Source organism: Curcuma longa, chromosome 19 (assembly GCF_044706935.1).
Source record: "Curcuma longa cultivar G26 ecotype Majalengka, Jawa Barat chromosome 19, ITB_CL_G26_1.1, whole genome shotgun sequence".
NCBI lineage: Eukaryota > Viridiplantae > Streptophyta > Magnoliopsida > Zingiberales > Zingiberaceae > Curcuma > Curcuma longa.
Window position 1 is genome coordinate 1,747,754 of NC_133879.1, and position 14,084 is coordinate 1,761,837.

The window sequence follows — 14,084 nt, forward strand, 5'->3', positions numbered from 1 at the left end:
GGTCGCAACTGCTATCTGATGAGTCCCGCTGTTGATTAGCTAGTGGTGTCTTCTCTCCAATCATATTAGAAGCTGTCCCAGCAACATTCACACTGAGTGGGACATCTGCTCCTTTCCCCACCTCAATGACCGGTTGCCCTTTGCCAATACGCAACAATTCTGCAGCAATTGCATCATCCTCACGTGTAGGTTCAATTGAAGTGGCTAATTCAGCCCCATCCATCCTCTCCAAACTATGATCAGCAGGTGATTCCGACATTGGTTGTGGAACCAAGAGTTGAGAATCTTGCCCCGGTTGTTGACTCCATGCCTCCAGGAAGTGTGCTAAGTATTGGTACAACATGGTGTCCATATTTAAACTGTGATTTGTTACACAATAGTTGATCACATGTTCTTGACGTTTAATAGGTGACACGGAGAAAAAACTATCTTTTTGGCATAACTGAATGAAGTAGGGATAGGGACTAAATTTAGTGATGTACGATGTGAATCAAATGCTTGGTTTTTTTTTTTTTGTTTTACTTTTTATGGTGCATTTTTTTACGGTGGAGCAAGATCTCGAATGGAACCATTATTCCAGTTTTGATACCATTTTTGACATTGGATGAACTAATTTTAGCATCAAACTACTAAAAGGTTTATTCAATAAGTAAAAATTAATTCATTGTGCTCTGGGTAGATGTCTCTTTTTTTAGATGAGAAATAATTTCTTATTACTGTTGGTTAGTTTGGTGAACTGTTTGTTCTTCTGTTTCCTGTGCAACATCATAATCTGTTATGGCATACTATTTCTTTTGCAGGTGAATGAATGTATCTGTGTTTCACAAAAAATAGGCGACATACTCTTTCTGCATGATGAAAATGGTCAAGAAATAAGTGCATATGAGTTTGTTCCTGCTGAGTTCTTTGAGGACATGGAATTTCCATGGAAAGGACGAGTGAAGAGAATTCATGCTGAAGAATCATATGGCCAAGTTGATAGGGCTGCAGAGGCCTTGTTTGTTGCTGTAAGTAAACTATCCTTCTAAATCCATTAACTATATTTCTATTTATTATTACTTTAACTTATGACTAAAAAAAAGTATATAGAGAAGAAGATGAAGTTGCAAATAATTTTTAGTGATTTGGAAAAATAATTGTGAAAGAATCTCTAGATAATTATTGTGATTATATTTGATGTGATAGAATATATGTATGTTAATATAGTTTTGAGTTGTAAGGTTGTTTCATGAATTGCAAATGATGTAGTTTTACAACTCTAATTCCCATCTTTTGTGTTAGTATTAGATAAACTCTTTAATCATATAAGATGGTATATTTTGTTGTATAAAATTTGCCAATAATATTGTGTCAATGTGTAAAAAGATTATATTTTAAGTTTGAAATATTGGGAAAAAATTATATATTAAATGGTTTAACTTCGAACTAAAGTTCAATATATGAAATGTAGTTTCATTAAAATAAATAAATAAAACTGAAGTAATAGTTAGGATAGATGAAATGAAAGAAATTCTGTAAGTCATCTCGGATCTATTATTCAACAACTTGAAGATATTGATGAAATATAATAAAAAGTTGTTGATTGAAATATGAGTTTCTATGTTCTTGTGTGATTGTTTGTATGCCCCGTAGGCTAAAACACTTAAAATTTTCTTATATTATCTGTTATTCTTGAAGAATTGAAGTAATGTACAATTAGTTTCATGACCTTAATGGCTCCTAATTTGAATAGGATGGGATCTTCCTGCCGCCGCGACAATTCATCAACATTGTTGTGTCAATCATCGTTCCATGTGACAATGTGAGCTAGAGACTTCATGTGCACAACACAATCTATAGCTACACACCAGTAATGAAATATGTACCTTGTACAAAGAGATAAATAAATGAGCACACTATTGATAAAAAAAACCCAGCTAAATATGCCTCAAAGTAGAGAGACCTAACTTCCCAATTTGACATCCCTAAGTAAATTTAGAAGCAAAAACAAAATGGATTTCAGTTAGTAATGGTTCATTGAATGTGGCAAAATGTATCTAGCAAATGGGTTTGCAATAGGGGTAGCAAAAAGCTTGTGCATATATAATTACACTATGCATGAGATGTGCCATGTTTCATCACTATAGGTGTTACGTCAGGAGGTGCATACTTGATGGCTTTGAAAACTCACTAATAAGGTTAGTCAGGAGTTGCTAGTGGTGTTTCTAGAAACCTCTAAACAATAAGAGGAAAGCTTAGGGTCCTCTCCTGCAATTGGAATCAATAGTCTTCAATTGGAGCAAGAGGCAAAACTACTTAGCGTTTGTAAATTGTAATAGATGTTGATGAGCATAGAGGTTTTGCATGAACTTTTGGAGGAGATTGTTAGAATATTTAGAAATAAATATTCTATTAGATATTCTGTTTTTTTTTATAGAATAAGTCGTTAGAATAAGTCCCTATCTTATTGTATAAATAGGGGCCTAGGGGCTTGTAATATTTCAATCAATTCCATGATATTTTACATGGTATCAGAGCGAGATTAAAGGGTTTAAGTTTATCCGCTTAACCCTAATTTCTTCTCCTCTCTCTCCCTTCACCGCCGACCGCTATCCCTAATTTCTCTCTCTTCGGCGCCGCCTCCCGTATCTCTTCCACGACTCCTGCGCGTCTCTTCTTCCCGATCGCGTGGCGGCCCCTGTTTCTCCCGGACGCACTGAAGCGCCCTCTTCTTCTTCGTCCGCGAGAAGGAATCGAAGCGCCGACTCTTCCTGCTCGCGAGGCGTGAGCGCCGACAACTTCCAACCATCGCGGCGTCCTCCCAGCGTTGCGGCCGTTTTCCCTGCTCTAATTCCCTGTCTCGACTCGCGATCCCTTCCGATCGCGACGTCCACCACAATCGCCGCGTTCATCCCGTGTCGTCTACTCTCGTCGCCCAAGTCCTCTTCTTCCCTTTCTTCCCGTGCAAGCACCAGCGCCCTTTCTTCCACTCGAGCGTGCGCCGGCCACAGGGATGCAGAAAACCCTAGGCTGAGGGTTTGCACTCCACCCCTGCTTGTGATCGCTGCTAGCACCTGCGCCGCCTTCTCCGCTCCAGACGAACCGAAGCAACCTCTGGGATCCTTTCGAGGCTTCCTTCCGACGCCACCGAACTGTTTTTTTCTTACCTCTGCCTTTTCGAGCCTTAATCTGCACGATCACAACAGCAATAGAAACCTTGCTGCTTTAAAAAAAAAAAAAATCTCAAACAGCAAACAGTGGTATCCAGCAAACAACAACACAAGAATCAGTTTCTTCCCGATGGCTACCTCCAGCACTTCGAAATCGGATATCTCAATTTTTACCAACCACATCACTGCACCACTCTCTTCCGAGTTGTTGGATGGTAAGAATTATTCCTCTTGGAGCTCTCACATTGAACTTTGGCTTGTTGGACAGGGTTATGAAACACATCTCACCCAAATCGAAGAAGATATTCAAGCTGCCGAACGTCCTCTGTGGAAAAAGGTTGATGCTCAATTGTGTTGTATTATCCGAGCCACCATCCATCCATCTCTTAGGGATGTCTTCCGCACTCACAAAACCTGCAAAGCTGTTTGGACACAGGCTCAACAACTTTTTACAAATACCTCTCGGCGACTCTATCAAGTTTGTGAAGATCTCATGACTATTCTCAGTGCTCATCAGATTAAAGATTCTATGTCAACTTATCTGGGTTCGGTGTCTAGACTTCTTTGTGAATTCAATGAACTGCTTCCACCTGCGGCCACTCCTGTTGCAGAGCTTGAAAATCGGAAGAAATTTTTTATGTCTCTGGCTTTATATGGTTTGCCCACAGACTATTCTCATGTTCGTGATCAGATCTTGGGTAACCCCACAGAGGCTACTATGGATAGTACCTGGGCGACTCTCCTTCGTGTTCCTGCCAAAGTCTCGACGTTACCTCCTTCCAGTCATGTCGACTCATCAGCCTTGGTCTCTCGAAACAACAACAGACCTCCACCTCGTAAGGGTGGCAAAGGACGTCCTTGGTGTGATCATTGCCACCGACCAGGACACACAATTGATAAATGTTGGAGTCTACATGGTCGACCTCCTCGTGCTGCACAGATTGTTCAGAGTTCTGTCACTTCTTCAGCTTCTACTTCACAGTTGCCACCAGATCCAACCCCACCGCCTTCCTATGACGACTTTCTGAAGTGGTATGAGGATCGAAAGACTTCTGATTCCCCTGCTACCGTTGCACTCACTGGTAATTCCTTTGCTGGCATATCTCACACTTCGAGTTCTTGGGTTCTTGATTCCAGGGGCCACCGATCATATCACTGGTAATAAATCTTTGTTTTCTTCTCTTTCTACTTCTGGTTATTTACCCTTTGTCACCATGGCAAATGGTTCTCAAACTCAATCCCAAGGTGTTGGTATTGTTCATCCTTCTCCATCTCTTTCTATCCATAATGTTCTTTATGTTCCCGGTGCTCCCTTTAATTTATTATCAATCAGTCAGCTTACTCGGTCTCTTGATTGTATCATCTCGTTTACTAAATCTTCTGTTTCCTTACAGGACCGGAGTACGGGGAAGATGATTGGCTTCGGATGTGAGTCTCATGGCCTATATCGGCTTCAACAGTCTTCTCTTGTTGGTTCGGCGGCAACATCTCCACTTCTTATTCATGCTCAGTTGGGACATCCTAGCCTTGATAAGTTGAAACAATTACATCCTAGTCTTTCTCACTTAAAATCTTTGTCTTGTGAGTCATGTCAATTAGGAAAGCATATTCGTAGTTCTTTTTCTCCTCGCACTGTGAATAGGGCTACGTCCCCCTTTGCTTTAGTCCATTCCGATGTTTGGGGTCCGAGTCGTGTTTCCTCTACTTTGGGGTCACGATATTTTGTTACCTTTATAGATGATTTTTCCCGTTGTACTTGGTTATATCTGATGAAGGATCGTTCAGAGTTATTTTCTCTTTTTCAATCCTTTTTCTATGAAATTAAAACTCAATTTGGTATTTCTCTTCGAAATTTACAGAGTGATAATGCACGTGAGTATTTATCTATTCCATTTCAGACCTTTTTGGCGTCTCATGGTGTGTTGCATCAGACGTCTTGTCCTCATACCCCTCAACAGAATGGCGTTGCTGAACGCAAAAATCGTCATCTTCTTGAGACCGCCCGAACTCTTCTTCTCCATTCTCATGTTCCTCTCCAGTTTTGGGGTGACGCTGTCCTTACTGCATGCTATCTCATCAATCGCATGCCTTCCTCCACTCTACAAGGTCAAATACCTTATCATGTTCTTTATCCTCATAAGTCTCTTCATCCTTTACCACCTAAGGTCTTTGGTTCTATATGTTTTGCTCATGCTCTCGATCCTGGCATTAGCAAACTCTGTCCCCGGTCTCATAAATGTGTCTTTCTTGGATACCCACGGTCTCAAAAAGGGTATAAGTGTTATTCTCCTACTCTCCGTCGGTACTTCATCTCTGCTGATGTCACGTTCTTTGATTCTGTTCCATTTTTTGGGCCCAATGGATCTCTGTCAGAGTTTTCTCCTTCTACGCCTACACCGTTGGCTATCTTTTATCCTCCGGAGGAGGCTCTGTCACCTCCGGAGACATCTCCTCCATTGCAGGTTTATCAGCGTCGTTCTCGTCTTGCTTTGCCGCCGCCAACAACTGACACTGCCATGGACACATCTTTGGAGCCAAGTCTTTCGCCTCGTCCTTCGGTCCCATCTCATGAGTCTGATGTTCCCATTGCACTTCGGAAAGGTATGCGTTCCACTCGTAATCCTTCCCCTCATTATATCTCTTTGAGTTATCATCGTGTTTCTCCTTCCTATTTTGTTTGTCTTTCTTCTTTGTCGTCTGTTTCTCTTCCGAAAACTGCAGGCGATGCTTTTGCCCATCCAGGATGGAAACAGGCTATGCTCGATGAAATGTGTGCCTTGCAGAGCAGTGGGACTTGGGACCTCGTTCCTCTACCGCCAGGAAAGTCAGTTGTCGGTTGTCGTTGGGTATATACGGTGAAGGTTGGTCCGGACGGAAAGGTTGATCGGCTTAAGGCTCGTCTCGTTGCTAAAGGATATACTCAGATCTTCGGATTGGATTATGGGGACACTTTTTCTCCTGTTGCCAAGTTGACCTCTGTGCGCTTATTCTTGTCCATTGCTGCAATTCGACATTGGCCTCTTTATCAGTTGGACATCAAAAATGCTTTCTTACATGGTGACCTACTCGAGGAAGTTTATATGGAGCAACCTCCGTGTTTTGTTGCTCAGGGGGAGTCTTCTGGTCTTGTATGTCGCCTGCGAAAATCTTTATATGGCCTCAAGCAGTCTCCCAGAGCATGGTTCGGTAGATTTAGTACTGTAATTCAACAGTTTGGCATGACTCGGAGTGAGGCTGACCATTCTGTCTTTTATCGTCACTCATCTACTGGTTGCATCTACTTAGTAGTTTATGTTGATGATATTGTTATCACAGGTAGTGATCATCTCGGGATTTCACAGGTGAAACAACATCTATTCAAGCATTTTCAGACAAAAGATCTCGGCAAACTCAAATATTTTTTGGGGATAGAGGTAGCACAGTCCAAAGATGGGATTATCATATCCCAAAGGAAGTATGCAATGGATATTCTAGAAGAAACAGGCATGTTAAACTCAAAAACAGTTGACACACCTATGGATCCTAATGTCAAGCTCATGCCAAATCAGGGGGAGCCTCTTCCAGATCCTGAAAGATACAGACGATTAGTAGGAAGATTAAGTTACCTTACTGTTACTCGTCCAGATATCTCTTTTGCAGTAAGTGTAGTAAGTCAGTTTCTCAACTCTCCATGCAAGGAACATTGGGATGCTGTGACACGCATTATCCGATATATCAAAGGTGCTCCAGGAAAGGGTCTTTTGTACGGAGACAAAGGACATACTCGAGTCGTAGGCTATTCTGATGCAGATTGGGCAGGATCTCCCATTGATAGGAAATCTACTTCTGGTTTTTGTATATTTGTCGGAGATAACCTTATTTCTTGGAAAAGCAAAAAGCAAAATGTTGTGGCAAGATCCAGTGCAGAGGCAGAATATCGAGCTATGGCCATAGCCAGTCAGGAGCTTATATGGCTCAAACAATTGCTTCAAGAGCTAAGATTTGGAGAGGTTACACAAATGTCACTTATATGTGACAATCAAGCCGCTATGCATATCGCCTCGAATCCAGTTTTTCATGAGAGGACAAAGCATATTGAAGTCGACTGTCACTTTGTCAGAGAAAAAGTTATATCTGGTGAAATATCTACAAGTTTTGTTAACTCACAGGATCAACTAGCAGATATATTCACCAAGTCACTGAGAGGTCCTCGAATTGACTACATATGTAACAAGCTGGGTACATATGATTTATATTCTCCAGCTTGAGGGGGAGTGTTAGAATATTTAGGAGGAATAAATATTCTATTAGATATTCTGTTTTTTTTATAGAATAAGTCGTTAGAATAGGTCCCTATCTTAATGTATAAATAGGGGCTTGTCTCTTTTGTAAATAATAAAGTCAAAAATCAATTCCATGATATTTTACAACTAACCTTATAACTAGACCTTGCTTTGTTGATGAGGTCATCCCCATTGCTTCGGCTGCACTTCAGCATTGCCTTGATTTTGGGCTTAGAGGGAGAAGAGTACCTAGTTAGGAAGAGCTACTGGAGGAAATTACTGTGTTGAAAGGAGGAAGGTGTCTGCAGGAAGGATATATCATAGCTTTCTTGTTGTGGTCCTTGGTTTTTATGGCAATTATGCAAACATAGGTGACAATTGGGCACACGAAAAAATGTAGAGGTGGGGTTGTTAACTGCGTTGGAGATTGTATATGAGGGGAAATGGAAATAGGAAAATCTAGCACTGTGTCATCATATCAAATTTGGGGGCTTCCTCCTAAAGGAACCAAAGAGGAAAACGTTAATTCTAGGAGTCAGCATAATACCTTGAACTAAAACTCCTAAACTCACGAGTCATGATACATATGAGTCCAATAACTAACTCTGACATTAACTTACATATACATGAGAAGTTGAGTGTTACTGTGTACCCAAAGTACATAATATGTAACATTTTCCACCTATTAAATCACGTGTTGGTTTACACCTTGAACTTCTTGTGACATTCTATTTTACCCAAACACTTTTTTCTGTTTCTCCAGGTTATGGAAGATTTTTCTCCAATTGTTTCAAGAGTGAAATCTCTCGTAACTCCTCTTGGAGGTCCAAAGGGTGAAATATGTTATGCAAGAGAGCATGAAGCTGTTTGGTTCAAAGGAAAACGGTTTGTTCCAGCTGTATGGGCCAACACCAATGGGGAAGAACAAATTAGACAACTCAAACCTGCTACAGATTCAAAAGGTAGAAAGGTTGGAGATGAATGGTTCACAACTAGCAAGGTTGAGGATGCATTGAACAGGTCCTCACTTTCTAAATTTGGCTTCTTGATTCTTGACAAGCATTTTTTTGGCATGATTATGTTTCTCTGATATGTATCAAACATTCGGTTTGTTGAAAACTTTTTACAATGTTCTGCTTTATGTTTAGGTAGGATTGTGCTCATATCATTTTGTTAGGGTTATATGTAGAATGGATGTCAATTGATGTACTTGTCTGTAGTGTGTAGGAATTGTAGGATCCTATCCCTCATTTTGTAGTCTTACTCCTTAAATTTGATGGATTTAGCGAACCATAGATGATTCAATTTTCTTTCCATGACTTGGTTTGTGTAGCTGTAATAGTGGATTTTTGTTAGCTGACTTATTCTCTTTTATCATCAGGGAATGGGTGACATGAATGCCATACAGGATGCCATTTTATCTGGCAATGTTGATGCGGCTGCTGCTTTTTCCACTGCTGCTGTCGAAGCAGCCGCTTCCGCCGCCGCCGCCGCCGTTGGAATTATCGTTGATTCCGCCGTTAACTGCGCAGCAATTGCCGGTACCCCCCATGCCAACGTCGCCGCCACCGCTGCCGCCACCGCCGCTATCGCTGCCTCGCAGCGCCACCTGCTGCAGCTGGCGCCCCCCCCCCCCCCGTCGATGAGGAGGCGCCGTAGCCACTAGATCTGCCAGGGTTACAGCTCGCTTGTAATAATGCTCATCTTACATGGCCAATTTCCTTATCAGTCACTGAGTTGTTCTTTTTTTCCATCAGTCACTGAGTTGTTCTTTTTTCGAAGTCATGCAAGGCCCCAAGGCCTCACATGTCACTTTCAGTGCAGATCCTGATAAGAAATTGGCTGGAACGGCGCCTGTAACCCTGGCAGATCTAGTGGACGGACGGGGGGGGGGGGGGGGGCAACAACTAAGCCAGCTGCAGCAGTAGGAATGGCTGCTGCCATGTAGGCAGCGATAGCGGCGGTGGCGGCAGCGGTGGCGGCGACGTTGGCATGGGGGGTACCGGCAATTGCTGCGCAGTTAACGGCGGAATCAACGATAATTCCAACGACGGCGGCGGCGGCGGAAGCGGCTGCTTCGACAGCAGCAGTGGAAAAAGCAGCAGCCGCATCAACATTGCCAGATAAAATGGCATCCTGTATGGCATTCATGTCACCCATTCCCTGATGATAAAAGAGAATAAGTCAGCTAACAAAAATCCACTATTACAGCTACACAAACCAAGTCATGGAAAGAAAATTGAATCATCTATGGTTCGCTAAATCCATCAAATTTAAGGAGTAAGACTACAAAATGAGGGATAGGATCCTACAATTCCTACACACTACAGACAAGTACATCAATTGACATCCATTCTACATATAACCCTAACAAAATGATATGAGCACAATCCTCCCACAAGAAACATATAAAGCTCCAAAGCCTATTATGACCAAAGATATTCAATGAAAGAACCATTAATCAAAACCCGTAGTTAATACGATGTTGTAGCTTCATTCATTAGGATTGACTCTGAGTCTTTGGAAAAACTTGTGTTTGATGGCAAATTTTGAATCCAATAATAGTAGTAATGAAGGATTCTACTTTCAATAACAATATTCCTACTCCTGAGTTGAATCATCTAAACCCTATTATCAGCCTCTGTTAATCTGAACCAACATGCAGCTACCCGCCACCTCTCAATTTTACAGCTCCCTAAGATCCAATTTAACAACAAATCAATCTACAACTTGATTGATTTACAATTAATCAAAAAGATTCATGAAAAGGGTTGAGGGTTGCATTAAGCCCAAATGTTAAAATTTTTCTAAATTAATTATTTTGGATCTTAATCCTATTTTTTTGTTTGAGTAGGTAATATAGCTGCATAGAGACCAATGGAGGCATAAGGTTCATGTAGTTGACCCCACATAGGTGGGATAGACCTGAATGATCACCTCAACTAGACTATCTCAAATTGGTCTTTGTTTACCTGAGCTCAGTTTTTGTTACTTCCTTTCTTGCCATGCAATGCAATTAGCATACTTTAGGTACCATGTTAATACTTCCCTCTATCAATGGCAGCCCTCATGCTACACTACTAGTAATTTTGAGACAATTTTTTTTGTTATTTTTAATTGTATCGAAGTGGGTGCTTTCCACTGCATGAATTTGTTGATACAACCAGATATGCATATGTTATAATTACTTTTCCATCATCAAAATCATGTGGTTGTCTCTTTTTATGATGGCACATTGTCTTTGTAACCTCACACATTGTCCATCCCTTCCGTCTGATTCTTATGTTCTTTGGGTTCACACGTAATGGTCAAACTTCTAGATGATTCCGTTGACTAAAGTGATCAATATTACAAAAGAACTCTGTCACGGTTATTATGACAATCTATGTTTGTTGAACACCTATGCAGGTATCAAACATGTGTTGGATCAAAATATTCAACACGATTGGTTTCAAAAAAAAAACTTATACATGACAGATAGGAGTATCAAGAGTTATCTTCGGGTGTCAGTGTTGGAACAAGTACTTCTCCACCATTCTTACAGTGATCAACGTTAGAACAAGTACAGATCGAAAGGAACCAAGGACTTATCGCCCAAAAAGCAATGCAACAACGAGATTGTGAGACATCGAAGCAAAGACGACCAGATCTATGAGTTGAGGGAGATAGGGAAGGACGAGCGGTACCTGAAGGCGTTGAGGCGGCGAAGCTTGGCGATGCTTGAAGCGGCGAGGCGGACGGCGTTTCCCAAAGCTCGGCGATTCTTTAGGTTTTTTATGAGGTGGACGGACGGCGAATCACGGATGGGATGCGTAACATGCGTTTTTAGGGGTTTTTTGAAATGTTAAGCGGGTGGGTCGTGGGCGGATGTCGAATGGTAATCGCAGATCGGGCCAGATGGAAATCGCGATCCCATCCGATTGTAATTTTTTTTTTTGGTTTTTTTAGTTTTTCAGTTTTTTTAGAATTTTTTTTACTGAATGAATGAGAGTTTTTTTCTTTTATTTACTAAATTGCCAAATGAGAGTTTTTTCCCTTTTGTTTACTAAATGGATGAGATTTTTTTTCTTATATTTACTTTTATGGTTTAATTAAAATGATCAACCTTTGAATCTATCAAAAATAAAAATTATAAAAAATATTAAAATTTTTAAATTTAAAATTCTTTTATTCTTATTTAAAAGAGTGAGAAAGTACAACCCAACCAATTTTCAATTGAATCCTAACCAGCTAATTAAATTCAATTGATTTCTTTCTCAAAAAGGTGGAATTCTAATCGGCCCAACTGATTAACTCCAATTTTTTATAAGCTGGTTTCAACTTTAGGTAGGGTCAAGTAACCAACGTTCCCTATAACTGTCAAGACCAACTGGACCAACCAAACTTAAACCCGACACTTCAACAGATCCAATGATAGTCCAACAATAATCCGACCCACCCTAGGATCCAATTGGATCCTATTAATACAACAAGATTAATTAGTTGTATTAATCAAATAATACAACTAACCAAAACCCCTATTTATCAATTTGATCCACTTCTATCCTAAATCAACCTAATCACAACTAATTTTGTAACCTCAGAATTGGACAAGACCAAACCCATCAAAACCACACAAGGTAGGCCAACCTCACACAAAAAAATCAAGCATCAATCCCTTTTCAACAGGCAAGGTCAATCCAACATCCTCACCCTTTCGAATTCAACAGAACAGTCTCACCAATCTCCTCCACGTTGACCAGTTCCAACACAAACCCAATCCTAATAATATCTACAGAACAACATACTTACAATAATCAACTATCAAAAGTTTTACCTCAGATCCAATTGCCCTAGCAATCTGATCAACGAGCAACGAATGATTCCGGCCCACAGTCACTTGCCGCCGATCAATCTAAGGAAAATTGAAGGATCTACCGGCAGCGTCTTTCCCTGCAGCCCTGTTCTGCGTCGTCGCCCCTGTTTGCACCGCATCCAACAACTCCGATCAACAACAATCCAAATAGCATATTACTCGGCACAAACCAGGAATCGAATCAAAAACACATACCTCAGATCCCTTATGCCCTAGAGGTCCCTGATCTCTCCTCCACACGGTCAGAAGCAACGAAGAACCCCTCCGTCACGGATCTGCTCATGTCCAACAAATTGAGTTGTAAAACTCAATCGGATCGTCGGAAATCGAATAAATACGGCAACATCACAAAGATCTCAGCCCTTACCGTTCGCTTCTCCTCTTGCTCACCGCTGGAACCACCGCCGTGGACAGCTTCCACGCAACTCCCGGCGAACCCTAGCCCCAACAGGTCAATCCTCTAGTCGTCGGCGCTCTGTTCCGACCCGCCTCTAGCTCCGGACGGCCGGAGTCTTGCATCGAGAAGCAGATCAGCAACGAAGGGCAGCGGTGTGATCGGGAATTGAAGAGGCTAGAATGCGAAGGGTTAATGGATCGGGGCTAGGCTACTCCAAAGATACAAAGATACGCATGCCGACCTCGACTCCTATAACAGTCAGTCTAACCCAGGATCTCACCGGAGATCCGAAGTTAAGACTAGGAGTTAGTTCGGTGAACCGACTCGATCCTTTACATGTTATCTTTGAGCTAACTTGTTGTGCAGGAAGGAAAAGCCCGACGAAAGCTAACTCCGGACGAAAAATCTGATTTTTCGGGTCTGGAGTCGACCCAGATGGGTTCTGGAGTCGACTCCAGCCGAATCAACCTGAATCCGGAAGTCAGCGCGTCGAGTTTTCCGCCAGATCAGTCTGGAGTCGACTCAGGTGAGGTTTTGAGTCGACTCAGGGTCAAAAACTTATCGCCGCTGCCGCCACCGCGACTGGAGTCGACCCAGAACGTGATCAGAGTCGACTCAGGAGGGATAAGCGACGAAAGCGATCAAGTTTTATCTGCCACGCACGCTGGAGTCGACCCAGATCTCCATCTGAGTCGACTCAGGTCGGCTATATAAGGAACCCGCGAGCAGCAGCCGAGTTATTTCATTCCAAAGCCTCCAAACACATTTCAGATCGAGAAATATCATATTCCTACATTATGAGATCCTAGTAAAGTAGTGATACCCGTAAATACAAGTAAATTCATGAAAATGACAACGACGAAGATAAAGACGACGATGACAACGACGACCATGGCCATGCCTACGACGACGATGATGATTTTAATTTTTCATGCTGAGTAAATCAGATTAAATTATAAAAACATTACTAATTTATTTTAATATGTGGATATTAGAGTGTAGATGTATATTTCATTTTAATCTGCAAATTTAGTTTTCATCTTCATAATATACAAATTTTGATTGACTAGACAGATTTATAAAATTCTTAGTTTATTTTATTTGTTATTATATTGTATTACAATATTTTAACTGCACTTTTTTTCCTTATATAGATCATTATAAGTAGTGGTGTATTGATTTGACGCATTCTTTGTAGATTTGACATCATGGTAAGTTTTTTAATATTCCTCATTATGCAAATAATTTTTGTTTGATTTATCATAATTTTTTTTTTTACAGTGGCAACGTGATCGACGCAGTACCAGTCATGCACCTACAACCCCCACTCCTTCAAGTGCAGCCCCCTCTCCAGGACCTTCCCATTCCCCAGGAGCCACGGAAGGTCCTTCGACTCGACAATCATCTGTAGATATCACTGA

General features: G+C 41.3%; 1 protein-coding gene across 2 annotated transcripts in view; it reads left to right on the forward strand.

Moving 5' to 3' along the window:
• The window catches only part of LOC141812595 (DNA mismatch repair protein MSH1, mitochondrial), a gene marked incomplete in the record, with an annotated part of 95,246 nt that overhangs the window by 74,027 nt on the left and 7,135 nt on the right, over positions 1 to 14,084 (forward strand). For both annotated transcript variants that reach the window (XM_074700605.1, XM_074700606.1), the window contains 2 exon segments: positions 801 to 1,007; positions 8,175 to 8,431. In XM_074700605.1, the coding sequence (XP_074556706.1) occupies positions 801 to 1,007; positions 8,175 to 8,431 (464 nt within the window).